Source organism: Ctenopharyngodon idella, chromosome 1, assembly GCF_019924925.1.
Source record: "Ctenopharyngodon idella isolate HZGC_01 chromosome 1, HZGC01, whole genome shotgun sequence".
In the NCBI taxonomy this organism is placed as follows: Eukaryota; Metazoa; Chordata; class Actinopteri; order Cypriniformes; family Xenocyprididae; genus Ctenopharyngodon; species Ctenopharyngodon idella.
Window position 1 is genome coordinate 43,752,182 of NC_067220.1, and position 19,789 is coordinate 43,771,970.

The 19,789-nt window shown below is 39.0% G+C and overlaps 1 protein-coding gene across 3 annotated transcripts in view; it reads right to left on the bottom strand.

Annotated features, from left to right (window-relative positions):
• Positions 1-943: 943 nt before the first annotated feature.
• Positions 944-19,789, bottom strand: part of LOC127512476 (complement C3) — a 78,148-nt gene continuing 59,302 nt past the window's right edge. For 2 of the 3 annotated variants that reach the window (XM_051893687.1, XM_051893438.1), the window contains 29 exons: positions 19,295-19,486; positions 19,068-19,220; positions 18,856-18,985; positions 18,526-18,597; positions 18,154-18,351; positions 17,450-17,552; positions 16,835-16,923; positions 16,575-16,714; positions 16,066-16,278; positions 15,866-15,926; positions 15,528-15,611; positions 12,589-12,792; positions 12,405-12,480; positions 12,096-12,255; positions 7,647-7,742; positions 7,383-7,539; positions 7,032-7,195; positions 6,796-6,954; positions 6,330-6,389; positions 6,162-6,252; positions 6,001-6,049; positions 5,347-5,437; positions 5,038-5,127; positions 4,511-4,616; positions 3,802-3,891; positions 3,405-3,485; positions 2,073-2,156; positions 1,774-1,909; positions 944-1,222 (listed from right to left, as the gene is read on the bottom strand). In XM_051893687.1, coding sequence (XP_051749647.1) covers positions 1,081-1,222; positions 1,774-1,909; positions 2,073-2,156; positions 3,405-3,485; positions 3,802-3,891; positions 4,511-4,616; positions 5,038-5,127; positions 5,347-5,437; positions 6,001-6,049; positions 6,162-6,252; positions 6,330-6,389; positions 6,796-6,954; positions 7,032-7,195; positions 7,383-7,539; positions 7,647-7,742; positions 12,096-12,255; positions 12,405-12,480; positions 12,589-12,792; positions 15,528-15,611; positions 15,866-15,926; positions 16,066-16,278; positions 16,575-16,714; positions 16,835-16,923; positions 17,450-17,552; positions 18,154-18,351; positions 18,526-18,597; positions 18,856-18,985; positions 19,068-19,220; positions 19,295-19,486 — 3,471 coding nt within the window. In that variant the 3' untranslated portion in view covers positions 944-1,080. The remainder of the gene's footprint in view (positions 1,223-1,773; positions 1,910-2,072; positions 2,157-3,404; positions 3,486-3,801; positions 3,892-4,510; positions 4,617-5,037; positions 5,128-5,346; positions 5,438-6,000; positions 6,050-6,161; positions 6,253-6,329; positions 6,390-6,795; positions 6,955-7,031; positions 7,196-7,382; positions 7,540-7,646; positions 7,743-12,095; positions 12,256-12,404; positions 12,481-12,588; positions 12,793-15,527; positions 15,612-15,865; positions 15,927-16,065; positions 16,279-16,574; positions 16,715-16,834; positions 16,924-17,449; positions 17,553-18,153; positions 18,352-18,525; positions 18,598-18,855; positions 18,986-19,067; positions 19,221-19,294; positions 19,487-19,789) is intronic. The other variant, XM_051893521.1, reaches the window with a different exon arrangement.

The window sequence follows — 19,789 nt, forward strand, 5'->3', positions numbered from 1 at the left end:
TTTCTTTGGAACTTGCCAGATTCTGACAGTTGCCACTGCCATGCAGGGCATGCACTCCTCTCAGCATGGCGGCGTGGTTATATCGTTCCACTAGCATGTTTACGCAGCGTCGAGTTCCCATTTGAAAAGGAACGTCTCAGGTTACGCATGTAACCATGGCTCCCTAAGAACAGGGAATGAGACGCTACGTCTCTTAGCCATCCCTCAGGGCCTGCCTGCTTACAGTCCCTTCAGACGATAAGCAAATGACAATATTTGGGTGCTCCTTATATACATGTAGGTCGCATTGTTATGATGTCATGGGCTGTCGCCGGTCAATATGATATTGCAGCGATTGTATGTGTTTCAGACACTGGTTCCCGTGGAGGCGGTTCCGCTAGCATGTTTACGCAGCGTCTCGTTCCGTTCTCAGGGAACCATGGTTACATGCGTAACTTGAGACATTTTTCAACCACGGAAAGATGTCAGTGACAGCTTGTAATAATCAGATAATATTACATTTACCTCAGAAAAGCCATTCAATGACCATTAGCCATTAAAATGCTCTGTAGTAAGGAGCATGCACTATATTACATAATCATAATTTTACTTAACCCACTTTAATGTATGTTTGAATAAATCAGTCATAAATACATGTTATGACAGCCACCAATGTTTATATTTCAAAAAATGAATTGGAGTAGAGACATAGATATGTCATTAAAAAGTTATTATTATAACACTATTATGATAAAAACTGACTTACATGCATTTACCATGAAATTTGTCAATGCCCGGTTCTATAAGTACTGTAATGTCTTTTATGATTATTACGCTGAGACACAGTTTTAAAATATCACACAAAACAAGTGATAGTTTTGGATTTGTAATTCAGAATGACAAAAGAATAATGGATGTTTTGCCAGGCACTGTATATCATACAATGAATAACTGGAGTCACAAACAATTTTTTTTTTTTATTCAGTAAGTGTGTTCTTTATAAAATTACAACAAGTATTTTGGACAAAACGATATTATGAAGATTTACTGAAAGTTTGCAAGGGATGTTTAATTTTCTGTAATCAACAAATGTTTATATAATTATGTAGCACATCCTTCTTTGAGGAGGCTATTCTCAAGTTCAGTGATGCCGATGTATTGATCCCTGTATTTTTTCATTTGGCTTTCCTCTCTTGTGGGCCAGTATTCAACCCAGGTCTTCTCTCCCAAGATGTACTGCAGACTAAAACAACAGAAAAGTGAAGACATAAAAGATTTGGCTATACATGAATAATTTCCAGTATAAGGGTCAATGACAAATAAGGATGTCCAAGGTGGTAAAAAACATTGTATTAATGTTGGTTTCATACATTTCTGAAAAATATTTTTACCATTTTATAAAAAAAAATTTTCTCAGAATGACTAAATTTGCATAAATTCTTTATATCTTTTCACGAGGGTTGAATGGGTTTCCCGCACGATGGTTATGCCATAAAAATTCCATAAAAAGAATTTCAGCTTTTTTCTTCAATTTCTAGACAGTTACACCACATAAGACAATTTTTGACTCTAAGCCTCACAAAAATCATTAAGTTAATTAGAAAATTTGTTCATTATAGATGTGTATTCAAACAATTTTTTGTATGAACTATATTTCTTAATGCATCTTTTAAATAACTGAATACATTTGGACAAAATTGGAGCATCACTGAGCAAATAACAATGTTGTACATACTTTAAATACAAAAAGCTCAGGTAAATGCTGTTATTTACAGACACACAGTGGACACTTACCTTCCTCCTAGCTTTGGCAGGTCAGTGGATTTGCCCATGATGAGGTACGACTTCCCTTTTACCAATCCCAAATCCTCCCTGCAACTGGGACGAGCCAAAAATAGTCTGACTCTCCCCTCAACATCCTCATCAGTGCCTACAAGACAGAACAGTGTTTATGAAACACTTTCACTGCAATGCAGTGTAGCCTCATGCTGAACATGTATTTGAGAGGGGAAACATCATTTAACTGGAATCAGACACATTTCAAATGCATTTCATGATCAGTGGAGAAACATGGAGAGAATATTGAACCGTACCTTCTTTCAGCACCTGGTCCACCTTCAAGTGATAGATGTCAGAGTCATGTGCCAGATCCATCCCCACCACTGTGACTTTATAAACTGTCAAATATACATGTTATATTGTTATCTACATGTAGAGCTGTAAGGCTCAGGTCAAACTGCATTTACACACTCCCTGTTCACTGTTCACTGCTCACTGTTCAGTAATGTGCCATTTTTGGAGATAAAAGGGATATTTTACCTAAAAAAATGTTGTTATCACTTACTCACCCTCAAGTTGTTCAAACCTGTATGAGTTTCTTTCTTTTGTTGAGCACAAAAGAAGATATTTTGAAGAATGTTGGTAATCAAATAGTTGACAGAAGTCACTGACTTCCATAGTAGAGAAAAAAAAAAAAAACTATGGAAATCAATGGCTACCATCATCTGTTTGATTACCAACATTCTTTAAAATATCTTCTTTTGTGTTCAACAGAGAAAAAAAAAAAAAAACTGGAACAACATGTGGATGAGTAAATGATTACAAAATTATCTACTACTAAAACTATCCCTTTAAAAGACATGGACATTATAAAAAAGGCATCAGATAACATTGCATTAAATATGATTTTACACTGCTGATAGATTATATAATTCAATGCTTAAACACAAAGCAGCGCTGCACTTATAAACAGGCATTATACGGAGGTTAAGAGGAAAATATAAATGCCATCAAAACTTCTCTGAAGACAGTCAGTCCCCTTTAGAGAGACATTCATATAAACCCCCACCCCCAATTCAATATTTATATTTTTCTTCTTATATTTCGAGCATCGCGAACAGAGGGCTTGCTGTCTGATACAGTATTTTTTCTGCTGGCAAGTCTCTGTTCTCCTCTTCGTGTCCGTCTTCAGCGTGTTCTGTCTCTGGCCTGTTTTAATGTCCTGTTTACAGACTTCGTAATATTTCCACACAAATTACATTTTGGGAAATTATTGCAATGCAGTTTGTGTGCAAGTCTGGAATAGATTTTCTCCAAAATAACACGAAAAATTGGTCAGTTGTCGATTGTGTGTTTGGAGCAAAAACCAGCCAGTTCCGATTTATGGCCGGTCGACTGGTGCATCTCTAGCTTTAAATGTTTCCTATGATTTACATTTTTGGCTGTGCACCTGATCTTAGTTATTTGTTGATTGTGAAAACTTTCTACATTTATTCACTATGATAAGAGCAGTGTCGAGAACTTTCTTTTTGCTTTCTGCGAAAACAATTCTGAGACAACATGAGAGTGTGTAAATAATGAATCTTAATTTCTTGAAGTATGACAGTCATGAGCATGAATTAACACAGAGAACTGAATGCATTTACCATAATCCATGCCAGCTTCACAGGCTTTAACCAAACGCTCCTCATCTTGGACATCGTCTTTCTTCTGTAAACTGCATTTTTCTGTGTTAAGAGAAGTTAACAGTTCGTACAGTTGTTTTTTTTTTCCCCCTCAATCACATTAAACAGTAAATCATAACTGGATGTTTAACTCTTTTCCCGAAGGTTAAATCTAGATGTGAAGGAGATGATTTCAGTCCAACCTCAAGAGTCTGTTCAGCACATTAAAGGCCGGAATGTTAGTACTAAATTTAGTACTAAATCTGACACTTTGACTAACATTATAAGTGGACAGGGATTAAAATAAAATGCTACAATGCTTCAGGATATGACCTCTTTACACTGTTCCTGTAGTGTTCTTATGTGTGTGTGATAATACCTTCTGCACACTGACACAGGTCTCCCTTACATAGTCTGTATATAGCGGCGTCTTTCCGTTTAGGGTGGAAGAACTTAGTACAGCGTGCATCTAGAAAAGAAAAAACATACGTAGGTTTAATTCATTTCATGATATGCAAATGCAATTTTGACCCTGTGTGACTTATTTTCTGGAAGACCCAGTAGGTGAACGTGATTTCACCAAGTACAACATGTTCCTGGATCAACATCTTTGTTGATCCTGGAACAACATTCCAAACAACCAATCAGATTTGAGGGACAAGTTTACCATTTATGTCAAGTTTAGGCTTACAACCTTGGTTAGGTGCTTCCACAACAGTGTTATTCAACTATCATTTCCCTCTGATTTTAGGGATAATTTATGGGTAGGGTTAGGTTTAGGGGTTGGGAAAAGGTTAGGGCTAAATTTTCGGATAGGAATGTTGTTCAAGGATCAACAAAATATGTTGATCCAGGAACATGTCTTACTTGGCAAAATCATGGTGACCAATACGGTAATAGGTTACAATATTTGCTGAGAAAAGCGCCCACATGAAGATTATTCAAAAGAATTATTGTGGCAGATGACTAAATCATTGGACGGACTTTGTGCAGGATTTAAAAACTGAGAAATTAAGTTAATTTGAGAGCTTCAGTTTAATTAAACAGAAGTGTGTGTATGTGTTTATGCACATGCACCAAAAACTTACTGGGTGAGTAATATTCATATATTGTGACTGCAGCAGGTTGAAGCAGACCCACATCAAGCATCTTGTGCATCCTGAAGGAAATTCTTTGTGGTTCTGTGCGCAAAACCTAAAAATACAGAAATCAAATCAAATTTATGATTACATATCATATTGTACACTGGAAGCTGTGCACAATATTTGGGTTACATAGTGTTAACATGAACAAATTAATATGAATGTGATTAATATTTGTCAGTTATACACAAATGAAACGGGTAAGATTTATGTAATAGTGCACAGCACAATGCCCATGTTAAATTAACACTGCCTAGTGTTCATGTCGGTGCGCACTACAGAGAGTGTAAGCAGTGAAAAAGAACCATGTGATCATGCAGTTACTGGATATTAAAGAGCACTTTGGAACATCTGTCAGCCAATCAGAATCAAGAATTCAACAATACTTTATAGAAATATAAAGCAAAGCACATGGTTTCCAGGTCAAAAGAAAATGAGATGAAATGATCAGGCAACTCAGTCTGTTGAAATACCTTATCTAAGTAGAGGATGAGGGATCCTCGCTCTGACAGCAATTTGTCCATCTCAAATTTCTGAATGTATCTCTCCTTCCCTGTGGACAACTGAGGATACGAAAATGGGAGATAAAAATCAGTATATGATATGATCAAAATGCTTCATATCCTGTCTGTAGATGTTTATTAGATTCCTCTTCTATTTACATTTATGCTACTAGAACTAAGACGCTTGTGAGTTTTTGTTTCTACTAGAATGGAATAATTTATTCATTTCTATATACTGTAGATGTGAGGCAACACTGCATCAGTTTATCATCATGATACCTCTTCAAGATCTTTGCCTTCCACCCTAAATCCCGTCGGTATGCCAATGTCCAGAATAGTCATGGTGGCATCGGTTTTATCGCTTTTGTAGCTGTGAAGATGGACAGATCAAGAGCAAGTTTTATTAACAGGTTTCGTAGGTCTTCAGGTTTGCTTCATCTACTGATTCTGCGTTCAAGGCTGTTTTCACACTAGAGCTTTTGGTGCAAACCTGAGTCCGTTTGATATCAGAATTATTATATTGTAGTATAACGTAGAGCTGCTCGTCTCTGAATTATCTGTCTTTGAAGAGCAAGTTGCATCCGCATTGTGGGAAAAAGTAGCGCAGGATCAAACTCCGACGAAGCAAACAAGCCAAGTGTGAAAACAGCCTAAATGAGCACATGCTGATTAATTACAAAAAAAAAAAACATATTAGAAAATCTGGTTACACTTTATTTTAAGTTGTCTTTGTTACACTGTAATTATAAATGTAAGTACTGAGTAATATTAATTAACTACATGAACTTACTATAGGGTTAGGTGTAGGGTTTGGTTTAGGGTTAGCTGCATGTAATTATGCATAATTTATAGTTATTAATATAGTAACTACATGTAACACATGTAACAATAACACTGTAAAATAAAGTGTTACTGGAAATTTGTTCAACGTACAAGAAATCCATAGTGAGCTTGTAAGTTTCAAGGGCTCCTTCTTGTTTTGCTAAAGTGAAAAAAAGATAATTAAAATAAAAAAAACAACACATTTGGGTATTTTGGAGATTTCATTTTAGCTCTGAATGTATGGAAAGTGCATGAACTCTTGTCAATCATACTTTCAGGGTCTTCTTCCATTTTAACAGTCAGATCAAAGAATGTACAGTCAGACTTCTTCTCAATAGGTCTGGCGTAGTACAGCGTCAAAACCTGAAAACAGCAGATTAGATGTTTATACCCTTGTTTTAATCTCGCTGTTGACCGTATAAACGCTCATGAACACTCACAGAGAGAGTGGCTGTTCCAGTTCCTCTAGCCGTCACATTGAAGTCCTTGTTGATCTCCACCTGTTGAGTGAATATCATCAGAATAATCAAATCAATGATGTAACAGAGATACCTGAAGACTTTATTGGAGAGGCTGCTCACTGCAGAGTTCCCCCTCTCTGAACATAATGAGTGAAGGTCCATCCACACTCTAACTCTAAATTTACTCTATCCCTAAACCTAATTAGGTTAAGCTCTACTCATTAGGTTCACATAGGTGGAGCTGGACTAGGTGAAGCTCCACCCATTATGTTGATAGAGCTCAAGCTGGACATCATTTGGCTCTGCAGTGAGCACCACTTGTTTTACTGACCAAACAACACTATTGACAGAATCCCAAAATTCCTCACTTATTATGATACAACAAAATCATCCAACTGACATGAGCAGCACACAATTTGAAGCAGGTAGATGAGTTATTCCTCACCTTGTCTGATCGTGTAAGATGCGCAGTATCTTTTTTAATGGTCCATCTGACAGGATTGCTTCTTCCTGCCACTGCCAGCTCCACGTCCAGATTGAAGTTTTGTTGGTCCTTCACCTGCGTGCGATACTCTGCCACGGCCTGGAACACTATGATGGTCGCCTAGAAAGCACAGAAAAGCTTTCAAAGACAAGTTCTACACCTGTTTACCACAGTCAAATGATGAGGTGTTAGTGTACCTGTGTGGTGCCAGAACCGCCATAATGAGACTGTTGTCTGCCCAGCCAGTGCACTGCCTCTCCTGCTTTATCGAAGTCTCTGGCCTTCACAAGTGCCAGCACAGCATAGGCCGTCGCCTCTCGTGAGTGATGAGGCTGTCCAGCGACATTCCAAAACCTACCGGCTGATTCAAACACAAATCAGGAATAGAAACAGGAGTGTTTTCGTTCCATTACTGTTATTGACACCAACAGGCAGCTATTATTACACCACAAAACTTTGATAATTCTTCCATTATTTACACTTGGGTTTGGGTTAGAATTGTTCCATCTTGTATAAAGCACAACACTTTTTGATGACTTGTCACTGACCTTCTCCTTGGGTGGAATGTTTCATCAAGATGTCTTTATTGAGTTTTTCAGAATTGGCCAGGGCGTAGGACGTCATCGCAACAGCGTAAGGATTGGTCAGTCGTGGAAGTCGACCTTCTAAGAAGTCAACAGCCTTCTTGATACTTTCATGCAGACTCTATAAAAGTGTGTGTGAGAGGTTAAACCCAAGAGAAAAAGCAAAAAAGCTGTTCATTTATAGTTTAATGTTTTTGATGAACAAAACAGTGGAAGAGGTGTACTTACACCAACTGCTCCAGCACAGATCTCTCTGCCCTCTTGCATGGCAATCACAACAAAGGCCGTCAGAGAGGCATCTGCATCTTTTCCTCGTACATCACCCTGGAAAAAAAACACAAACAACATCACAAAAATGAGTTTTGTCTTATTAAAGGGAAGTTTACACAACATTTTCAACTAAAAACGAATAACATTTTATGCATTTTGGCCGTTCATTTACACGCCAATGACATTTTGGGGAACTGAAAACACTGGGGAACTTTGCATTCACTCTAAAAACTATTGTAATTGAAATAATGAGGTGTGGAGGAAAGGCTATATTAATTTTACAGTGATTTTGCGAGCGAATGCAAAGCTTCTCGGGGGAAAGCAGTAGTCTTGTGAAAGAACACAAAAGTTTTGTGAGTGAATGCAAAAGCACTGAAATATGATTTTCCCTCCCATCTCATATTTTTTCATCACCATGTTCCCTTAGGGACGTCACCTGCCTGTAGCTTTCTAGTAATCCCGAAGACATTGATTAGCTTGTTCAGCTTGTGTGTTTTTAACTAAAAGTGGATCTCGAGGGCCAGAGTTGCTCACCTCTGCCGTAGGGTCTCCATTTATTACAGATTGTGCAAAAAGTATGTAAACGTATTAATTGCATTTTACACATTAATTGTAGTTAAGTCAATAAGTCATTTTAATGTTTGGTATCATTTGAATTTTAGCAATTCCAGTTCTGATTTTGCTTATTGTTTCCGATTCTTAACGATTCCCAGTTTCGATTCCAATATGGTTAAAAAAAGTCAAACATTTAGATATCAAACTATCAAAATATTATTCTGTCTTTTTGCAAAACATTCTGTTGCAGCTGAATACCATGAACAAAAACAGCAACCTAAAGAACAACTAATTAATAAACTAGACAAAAATATAAATTTCAAACATTAGTAAAGACAAGTATACAGTCAGTGATACAATAAGAACAAATAAATAATTTTGCAATGGCACAAATAAATACAACTGAACAAAGTTTAGAAATCGAAATCGAATGTAAAATAACACTGCATAGATTTCTTTTTACAAATAAAATATAGATTAATCCTTAAAGTTAAAAAAAAAAGTTATTCAATCGATATCAGTGAGTGATTTTCATTTTCTTTTGTTCATTATTGACACAGATCGCAGCAGGTTTATTACTGCTGTCACTTTAAGATCAAATGCACAGATCCAATATACTATTACATATGCGTTTTCTTTCTCAACTGTTTACATTCACTTAAGACATAACTGATTGTGTTTATGAAGATATTTTGACATAATTTTGTGCATTTGTCCATTCAAGCACAAGACGACACGAAAGAGAATTCAATTCAGTATTTGTGCCCTATATGAGAGGCAGCTTTTTGTGTGCGTGCTCTGGATGTGCCCAGCAACCAAATGTGTGAGTGCCGCATTGAGTTCTCTTTCGCGTCTTCTTTCACTTGAATGGTTTAAAACCACATTACATTTTTTCTGAAACGATTTGACACATTTCTCCAAAGTAATGTAACTGCTCTCAAAACAGTTCAAGAGTTAGTTCACCCAAAAATGAAAATTCTGTCATTGATTACATTAATTACTTACTGAACTAACCATTTAACACAGTGATCTAAACATACTCTTACCTTAACCAAATAATTCAACTTTACTGCAAAATAAAGCACTGCATTTTGTTGTAGTAATGCATTTATTAAAAGTAAATAAAACATCTCGGTTACGTATGTAACCCTCGTTCCCTGAAGGAGGGAACCAAGACGTACGTCAGAACTGACAGACGAATTGGGGATCGCTTTGAGAGACCAATCTACTTCGAGTGCAAGAAAAATGAGCTAATGCACATTGGCATGCGATAATTGCAACAGCTGCTCCGCGCTGCAGCGCAAGTATTTAATGAGCAGCAGGTGCATCGCATATTTGCTTTTCCACTGAGGAGCCGAGCTAGTGACTCGGCCGTACAGCGGAGGTACAACAACTGTGGCGACGGGACATACATCCTTCAGGGAACGAGGGTTATATACGTAACCGAGACATTCCCTTTCGGGGAACTGGGAATTGGGGATATCTAACAACATGTCACTGTCGCTGGCCTTTCCAGCACTTAGCTTGAGACTCCTGGTCCACCCCCAACTGTTGGAGTGGAAGTTGGGGCTCTAAGCAGAGAAGGTCAGTCACTGCTGTTCTGCAAGACCCACTCAGTGTGATTATTGGATAACGCTGGGAAAGCATGCCCTTGAAGGGAAGGGGATGGTGCGGAGGCCACATCCTGCCCGTAGGAAGGTGAAATGCTTGGAGACAGCCTTTCCCTTCTGCTGGCCTCCGTAACAGAAAAAGAGCTGATCTGAGGTCCTGAAGCTTTGCGTTCTGTCCACGTACAGGACAGAGAAAAGCCAGGGCTGGGTCTGCCTCCTCCGAGGGCAGCGCTTGCAGGGTTCACTACCTGGTCCCTGAAGGGGGTGGTGGGAACCTTGGGCACATATCCAGGCCGGGGTCTTAGGACAATGTGAGAGTTGGCCGACCCGAATTCTAGGCACAGTTCGTTGACCAAAAATGCTTGCAGGTCCCCTACCCTCTTGATGGAAGCCAATTCAGTCAGGAAAACTGTCTTTAGTGACAGAATTTTCAACTCAGCTGACTGCAAAGGTGGGGGAAACGCATACTTGCAAAGGTCCCGGGGACAGCTGTGCGCCAGTGCATCTGTGCCGAGGGTGCCCTCGGTCAGGGAATAAAACAACTGTCGAGTCTGGAGAGGCAAACAGGCCTACCTGTGCAGCTCTGAAGGGGTCCCAAATCAGCTGGACCACCTGGGGATGGAGTCACAACTCTCCCGGAAGCTTGTCAGCTGCACGATTGAGCATGCCAGGGATGTGAATGGCCCGAAGCGACCTCAGATGTGACCAGAGGAGGAGATGGCGGGCGAGTTGCCACATGCGGCAGGAGCGTAGACCAACCTGGTGGTTGATGTACGCAATGGTCACAGTATTGTCCGTACAGACCAGCACGTGCTTGCCATGTAGCAGCCCTTTGAGGTGGCCCAGCGCAAGACTCTGGTACTGCTAGCAACTCGAGGCAGTTGATGTGCCAATGCAGTTGAGGCCCCGTCCACAGACCCGACACTGCATGCCCGTTGTACGTGGCCCCCCAGCCCGTGGCAGAGGCATCCGTGAATACCACAGCATGCCTGGACACTTGTTCTAGGGGGACTACTTCCCGTAGAAACGAAGGGTCTGACCACGGGGGGAAGGTTTGGTGACAGTACGGGGTGATGGACATCTGGTGCATGCCGCCACGCCCATCTTGGTACTCGGCCGTGAAGCCAGTGCTGAAGCGGCCTCATATGAAGCAACCCGAGCGGCGTTACTGCGGCTGTGGATGCCGTATGCCCCAGGAGCAAGTTTCAGTGGGGCCGCTGTCCTACCTCTGAACGAATTCAAGCAGTTCAACACTGACTGGACGCGCTGTTCTGTGAGTCGTGCTGTCCGGTTGACCGAGTCCAACTCCATACCGAGAAAAGAGATCCTCTGCACAGGGGAGAGTTTGCTCTTTTCCCAGTTGGGCAGCAGTGTGTGGTTTGAGGATGCCACCAGGCCTTCTCACACACCCTCTGCCCCACCCTTGAACCAGGTAAGTGTTGCACAGGGCACTCAGACTCCACTTCGTGCCACCTCAGTGCCTCCCTGCGGTGGCACTGCACAAGCTCCCGTTCAAGATGTTAATGCAGAAACGCATTTTCGAGTGCATCCGTGCTGAATCCAAAATCCCCCCCATACCCTGCTTATTCCACTATACCAATGTCCTCCACTATACTATAGCTCTTCTCCTCTCCTCCTTTCTCCTGTCCTCATATGATCTCCCTCTATATGTTCCACTCTTCCTTTCCTTCTCATTACACCCCTTCCTCTACCCACACCACCACCTTTACACTTACCTCTTTATTCTTATTCATATTCTTATTCTTTTCTTGCTATATGTATACTTTCCCTTTCATACTTTCCCTGTTACATTATGCAATTGTCAAGTCAAGTCATCTTCATTTATATAGCGCTTTTCACAATACATATTGTTTCAAAGCAGTTTCACAGTGACAATAGGAAAATTATTATCGAGCTAAAGTTGGTTTTTGATTGAATCACTTCCGTTGTAAAAATTGTTTTAAATGTGTAAACAGATAGGAAAACTGGATTTCTTGTGTTGTGTCTATTATTAACCAAGCAGTTATAATTTTGGGGCCAATTTAAAACATACCAAGTCAAGTCAAGTCAAGTTTGGAGAAATGGGTCAAATCAATTCACAGAAAAACTGTAAATTGCGCACACAGGAATCGATAAGCGGAAGTGAAATTTTCATTTTATCACAAGTATCCGATTACTGACCTTAGGTATTCTGGAATCGATTTTCAATTCCCAACCCTAGTCATAGTGATGTTCAACTTACCACCATCTCTCCATGAACGACAGCTGAATCCTCTTTAAAGGAGCCGTCTGGCAGTTGTTTGTTGAGAACCAACCACTTGAGGGCGCTGCAGATCACGTTCTCCTCTATAGCAACAAAGTTACTGGCCATGGCGAAGACTTTGGCCACATACGCTGTCAGCCTTTAATAGACAGAAACAAATGCAAATTGGTAGCAAATAATAATTTGTTACTAATAATCATAAAAACATAAAATAATTTTAAAAAAATGACAGGAGAAACGGCATGAAAATAAATAAAAAACAAATTAAATTGATTGAAATGAAAATACCATGTGCTGCTTGGCCTGTCTATCCAGGCAGCGTAGGATCCCTCTGTTTTACGGTAGCTCAGCTGCCGTTGATAACCTTAATGCAAAAAAAGATAAATAAAAAAAAAATATTTATTTGTTTATCTATTTTTTCTTTTATTTCAAACCATAGTCAAATTCTTTATATCTGTTGTATCCTGCTGACCTGTGTTGATATGGTTAATGGCTTCACTACGGCGCTCCATGCCAACAGCCTCCCACTGATTGGTGCTGTCCAGATAATGAGTGGCAATGAGAGGTAGAGTCATAAAGATCATGTTCTGCTCTCCACATCCATGGGGCTGGACAATAAGGCGACCCATGAAGTCTCCACTGATGGCCTGCTCGACTGTCTGAGAGATCTCTTCACCTGGAAGGTTAAAAGAGGAAATTTAGTCTGAGATTTTTTTTTTTTTTTTTTTTTTTTTCAGTTTTTGTTATCTTTGTTATGATGAGCTGAATTGACTGCATCACGTGCTTCCTAGCGCCACCCAATGGGCAGCGCGGCGCGAGCTAATCTCACCAGCGCAGCGCGGACGTGTTTTCTAGCGCCACCCAATGGGCAGCGCGGCGCGGTCCAGTTTAAACAGCGCAGCGCAGACCATACATACACTCAAATGTACTATAAAGCAACCCCTCATTCCTTACAAACATTGGTTCTCTGCTGAAGTTTAGGAAGACAAAGGAAATCAGGATGAAACTCATACATTTATTTTGTTTATTATCTTTAATAGTGTTACAAGTAAACAGTAGTGTTGTGCGTCGATACTTTGAAGAACTGCACATATGTATAGAGGCTACGGAAAGAGCTGTACAAAGCAGAAACTTCAATGACTTTCAATATCGTAGTCGTCTTGAGAAGCACGCCAACCTCCTGGTAATTATATCGGACAGTTTACATGTTCAGGTAATTTATTACTTTATAAAGTATTTATTTATAGACTTTAAGGTTTTTATATCTGAATTTCATAATTAAAATGATCATCTGCATTTGTTGACACTTTTTTGCCATTGAGATGAATTGGAAAAAGTCTCCCAATCAACCTGAATTCATACACGCACACACGTTTGTTTTGCTATCTTACTGGGGACATTCCATAGTTCTATCCCCCTACACTACCCCTAAACCTACCCATCACAGGAAACGTTCTGCATCAAAAAAAAAAAAAAAAAAAAACATAATTTAGTATGTTCATTAATCCATGTAAAATGTAAACGACTGGCGCCAAATAAACTTGTATCAGTTTAAATTGGTTAGCGCCGCGCTGGTGAGATTAGCTCGCGCCGCGCTGCCCATTGGGTGGCGCTAGAAAATACGTCCGCGCTGCGCTGTTAATGTTAATCAGAGTTTTGTCCTAATCAGCTTCTGCAGGGATTCTAATTTTGAATGGTTTCTATAGCCGTCGTTGCGCTGCGGTTACGCAATCGGCTTTCGGATGCGGCCTTCGAAGGATGCAGCCTCTAAATTGGGACGCAGCTCATGTGAGGGAGAGCTAGCTAAAATATATTTCTAAATATTGTATGCTACATTACCGAATAGCCTTTTTAAACTGATTATTGACCAATCAATTCTGTAAAGGATAATAAAGAAGTTCAGCGCAATGTGAGGCAGAGCTGTGAGGGCGCGATAAAGCACGACGCCTCCGTTAATACTCCATATTTTTAAATATTGTATTACTGATTCACCATTTTAAACTGTTGTCCAAAACAAACAATTGAAGTCATTTCAAGATCGGCGTATATCAATCGGCAGGACATGTAATAAATACAAAAAGAAATAGAAAGGAAACGTTTTAATCAGAGGTTGCGTCACTAGCCAAATTTAAGAATTAAAAAAAAAAAAAAAACCTGACATTTAATTTAAAATGTTTTTAATCATTTTCAAATAACTAATGTAAAACCCTACTTTAAAACCAAGTCCCACAGTAAAATGTGCTAATGGGGATTAGAAGTGAAAGTTGACAGAAAGCAGCTTGAATTAAGCTAATTATACATAAAACGCACCACTGCAGCTTTTTGCTTATTTGCTTAACGACATCATCCAATTTTATGAGACATCGCATCCACAAAGGTTAGTCACATTAACTCACACAGCTAGCTGTATACTGTGGTGTAGCTGCATGGCTCATTTGGATTGCCAGTCTGTTAAAATATGAAAAAAAAAAAACCTACTTAAAAAACTAGCACTATGTTTTCTAATCTTTTCGTATTATGTGCAGCTTTTCTCTTTCTTAATGTGTGTCCATAAGAGAGAGATAGAAAGAGATGTTAATCCATTTATTATTTAAAGCTCATATTTTAACGTATCGCAATCAGCATGTGAGTTTTCTATTTACATTCTTAAACATCCCGAGGTTTGATATTTTCTGATAATGACTGTAGTCAATAACAACGAAGCTGTATAACAAACTGCTGTATAACAAACCGTGACTCACTGGCGCCATCTTGCGTCCACTTAGCGACTGTATTGAAAATGACTACTCGTGTCGCCAGGACGATTGTTTTGTACATTGTAATGGATTATAAAGTAACAAGCTGGATGTACATTATCCTTTACACCATAGGACCTTAATTTCAAATAAAACAGATGATATATCAAGATCATATTATTTTGTCTATATAAATACAACTAGGATAAAAAATAGGATTTAATTATGAGTATTTTTTTTTTTTAATGACTCGAGACTCGGACTCGTGACAAAAGACTCCAGACTTGACTCAGACTCCAGCTTAAAGACTTAAGACTGGACTCGGACTCCAGATAAAAGACTCGTGAACATCTCTGGCATGGAGACTGAAGATCGAAGTACCGTTCGTTTTGCAGAGAAGCATTTATGTAAGTGAAACATGCAAACTCAAATGAATGAGGCACATGCAGTGACCGAGTGAAAAAAGCTTGATTACAGTTATTACAAACCTCAGCATGACGTACTGCGATAAAATCTTCATACAACAAGTAATACAAAATTTGTTGTGGACATTGAGGAATAGACAGATGTACCCAAATGATTGTAGATACAAGGTTTCAATTCTAGTTACACAAAACATGCAAACAACTTTTAAGAAATAATCATTAAACAGTCATGAAAACGTCTTTTTCCTTACCAACAATTGTGATGAACGTGTTAGCAGGTGTGTCTGGAACCCGATCAGCTGGTGTATCAGATTTAACGACTATAGTTTTTTCCCCTGTTTCATTTGGGATGAGAAACAGAGAAGAAGAGGAAGATGAGGGAAGAGTAATGGGTCATGTGCTGATCAGATTTTGCACACTTTTGGTGAGTATTGAGCAAGAAGAAGAGCAGATGATTGTGATCTTGATTGGCTGAAACTATAATGATATTTGTAGATGTTTTTGTCTTGACTAGATAGAAGTAAACTGACATTAAATCAATGATTTTATGATGAAGTATAAAGTTTCCATGGTTCACAGTAAATCTCACCATTCTTAACAGGATTGAGCTCCACGTTTTGGGTTTGTCTTTGAACTAGCACACCCTCCGACTGAGAGAGAGAAAGAGAGAGAGTAAGTTAACTACCCATAGTGCTCTAGTTTATCTATTCAAAATATGACAATCACTTATTGATCATTATTTGTAACAAATGACCAAATCAATTGAAACAGAATTCCCATCAGACGTACCACCACCTTCAGGCTCTTTCTCACTCCATCAGTGTAGACAGAATCAAATGCTGCAGCTTTCACCTCAATCATGTGATTTCCCAGTGTCATGGGAATAATCACATATGAAACTGCTATGCTGGAGTCTTTGTCAACGCTTACTGTTGTTCTGTGTTTGCCTTTCTTACTGGCAAAGCTGCAAACATCTGGTGCCTCCATAAACTCCACTCGCACCTGGAGAAAACAGGAGAGTGAGACACAAATCACTTCAATATCTAGAGGAAACCTCCTCCAAAGTAAATCAAATATGAAAAGTGTGATGAAGGACATTTCTGCTTTAGCAATGATTAGTATCCTACACTTTTTTCAGTTTGAGTCACATGCAGCTTAAAAACTAAAATGACTCTTAGAATCCTTATGCTGTCATTAGTAAATTATGTGACTCAAGCTGAAATGGTTATTACGATGCACAAGGTTTTTATATATAACCATAAATCTGACTGTATTTTTTAATATCAAATCGGATCTACCTTCTGCTTCTTTGGTGTATAGTTGTGAATAATGGCCTTGATTTCCAGTTGTTCACCGCGCACAGCTGAATAAGGCATCTTGAGGTCAATGAAAAGGTGTTTAAAAACGACTATCTCCTCAGGTTCTGCCACACAGATGCCTTTGAGGAGAAACACAGACACACAGAATGTTTAAATCAGCAGCTCCAGGGTGATCATAATGATAATGATGTTTTTCAGACCATGTATTCTGCGTTTGCAGCTTCTTGGTAACACCTTACCAAGTGTTGGTGACAGACTGACAGCCAAGATCTGCCATGTAGTAATAGAGTCTTTCAGGTAGAGCACTTTATCTTTGACTGGTGCTGGACTGGAATATGAGAAAATATATTAAAAAATTAGAAATTTTGAAGTACTCTTCTAATGGTTGTTTACCATCTAAATCCATATCAGGCTAAAAAGCTTCATAAGCCGGGCAACCTAAAAGAATTACTGCATGTCTTACCAGGAGGACAAGATTCAGGTGTTTTTGAAATAAAGTCAGCACATTAAATATTGTTGTCTTAAAAAAAAAAGAAAAAAAGAATTTGTATTCTGCACTCATTTTCATTATTTTGAAACTGTCTCCAGTTCTAATATTTAGTCAGTCTCAAAACTCCTCACTGGTCTAAAAATTCCCATGGTTTTCTATTAACATTTATAACACTAGTGGATGTAATTTCATGTTGTTGACTTTGAATCAGTTTCCTTGCAACTAACACTAAAGATTCTAGTGGGGATCAGTGCATAAAAATATGAAAAGTGTGATGTGATAATTGAGAAACAATGTTTGTTCTTTGTTTTGTAAACGAGGCTTAATTTACAGCTTTTGTCCAAAAAGCTCTAAAAATACTCACCAATTCTCGCATAGATCAATTTCCTCCCAAAGCCAACTCTCGGGGAACTGTGTACGTGAAACAATCTCATCCGAGTCTGTATAATAGTCATCATCATCATCACCTGTTGTAATAGATAAAAACAATAACACATCAGAAAATGATAATCAAATAAATTTCATCAATATTAACTGACGCGACACCAGTTTACACTTTGTTCGTAAGTTGAATACGGAAGGCGGTCTGGCTTTATGATGGATGGATGTGGATGGAGGCACCTTCTTCAGCTCATACTCGTTGATCCTCGCTCACTGCCATTATAAAGCTCGGATGCGTCAGATATATTTATTAATATATCTCTGATTGTTTTCATCAGAAAGAAGATAGTCATATACACCTAGGATGGCTTGAGGTTGAGTAAAGCTTGGGGTAATTCTCATTTGAAAGTGAACTAGTCCTTTAAGTCATTTCAAAACTGATGAACTTTGCACTTATTTTCCTGTTTATTACTGTGAAGCTGCTTTGAAACAGTCTTTATTGTATAAAGCACTACTGAATTGACTTGGAAAAATGGACATGGCAGTTGTAAAAGTGCCACTTACAGTTGAGGTAAACATCATGGAAACACTGTAAAAAAACTTCACATTTTGACACAGAGCACTGCACGAGATGGTGGAGCTATCCAGCAGCTTAAGATATTGGAACAACCTTAATTAGTTACTTACTGCGAGCCAGAATCATCTCCTCCTCTTCTGTCTTCATGTTTTTGCGGGTTTTTATCTCATTGCAGCAGTGCAGGAAGACTTTGGCGCACTCTTGCCCGTCTACAATGTAGGTGGCTCTTCGTTCACAGGTGTAGCCGAGTTTATTCTCTCTCATCCCGTCAATGCAGCACTGCTTCAGTTCACCGGAGTATTTACCAACTGAAAAGACAATGTTACTGTAGAACAATGAGGGAAGTAGGAGAACTACTAGGGGAAAGACGAAATTCCCTAAAACATAAACCGTGAACTAAACGAGAAGGGCTCTGGATCTTTAACACAGTAATAAAGCCCAGAAGATACTTTCTGATTTGAATGGCAAGAGTAAAATCTCACCCAGTGTACTTGTGATCTGCAGGAGACTCTCAGCTCTTCGTTTTCTCTTTGCAGGGACGGGACACACAGACGCTAGAGGACATTGAATGACTTGGTATATTGACTTGGTATATAAATGATGTTAAAGAACCCAAGAGCAGCAAGAACTATTTATTAAATCTAATCAAGTATGGATATTCCAAAAACAGGGAACCAAGACACAATGAACAAACAACTCAAGAGGAAATTCATAGTACAACATTCAAGATCAGACCAATGACAGGAACCCTCATGAATCTGTTTGTTCAGTAAATGAAACTGTAGAATAAGAAATGGAAAAAAAATAGATACATGTTCTGGTGTTTGTTCCTCCTGCGGTGTGCGACTCAAACATTAGACCTGCATCACTGAAAACCCCCATACTGTCACTTCCACCTCCTGCCGTACAACCAGTGTCATGTTGCTCTATTCTGTCCCAGATCTAGAGGTGCAAAAAAGACACTAGTTACATGCGTTTTAAATCAGAGCTGATTGTGCCATTATGTCTGAGGAACATACTTCACCTGAGCTTGAGTGAGTCTGTTCTTGTTAAGGACATGCACAGCCTTGTCAACCACCACCAGACCAACTCTAGCTCCAGGATCTCCAGTTATCTGAAGCTTGACTTCATCTCCTGTGCTATAGATATTCATCTTGTTCTTCACTTGAAGCTTAAGCTGTTAAAATAAAAGACACTGAATCAGACCTAGTTGATTGGCACGTCAACCATTTCTTGTGATAGTTGACCCACCGTTCCCATGCACGTGTCCTTCACGTCGACCCAGACTGAATCGGACACCACTTCAGACGGGCCCACATGGTAATAAGCCACGAAGCGGAAGGACGGCACCATGTCTTTGGTTACAGGTAGAGACAGAGTCACTAGAGCTTGTCCTTTCCTCTTAAACCTGTCTGCATGAACGATCTGACCTTTACTCAAGATCTGAAAATGAGAGAAGTAAAAAAGACTTCAACACTTATGTGTTGTTGGGGATGTTTTTGAGTCTTAATTTGGCCACTGTGTTTCAGTAAATGGAATGATTTTTGGTGATAAATCTTATTTTGATACATATTTTGGGAAAATGCTTTGAAAATTTTTAAAACCTCAAAAATACACTGTGGGCAAATTTACTACCCTTTCATTATGTTCGGGATGAAAACATCCACTAAATTAAACTGCTGTAAAAATGTATCAGATAAATATTTTTTTCAAATTTTTTTGCATAAATCTGTTAATCAACCTCAG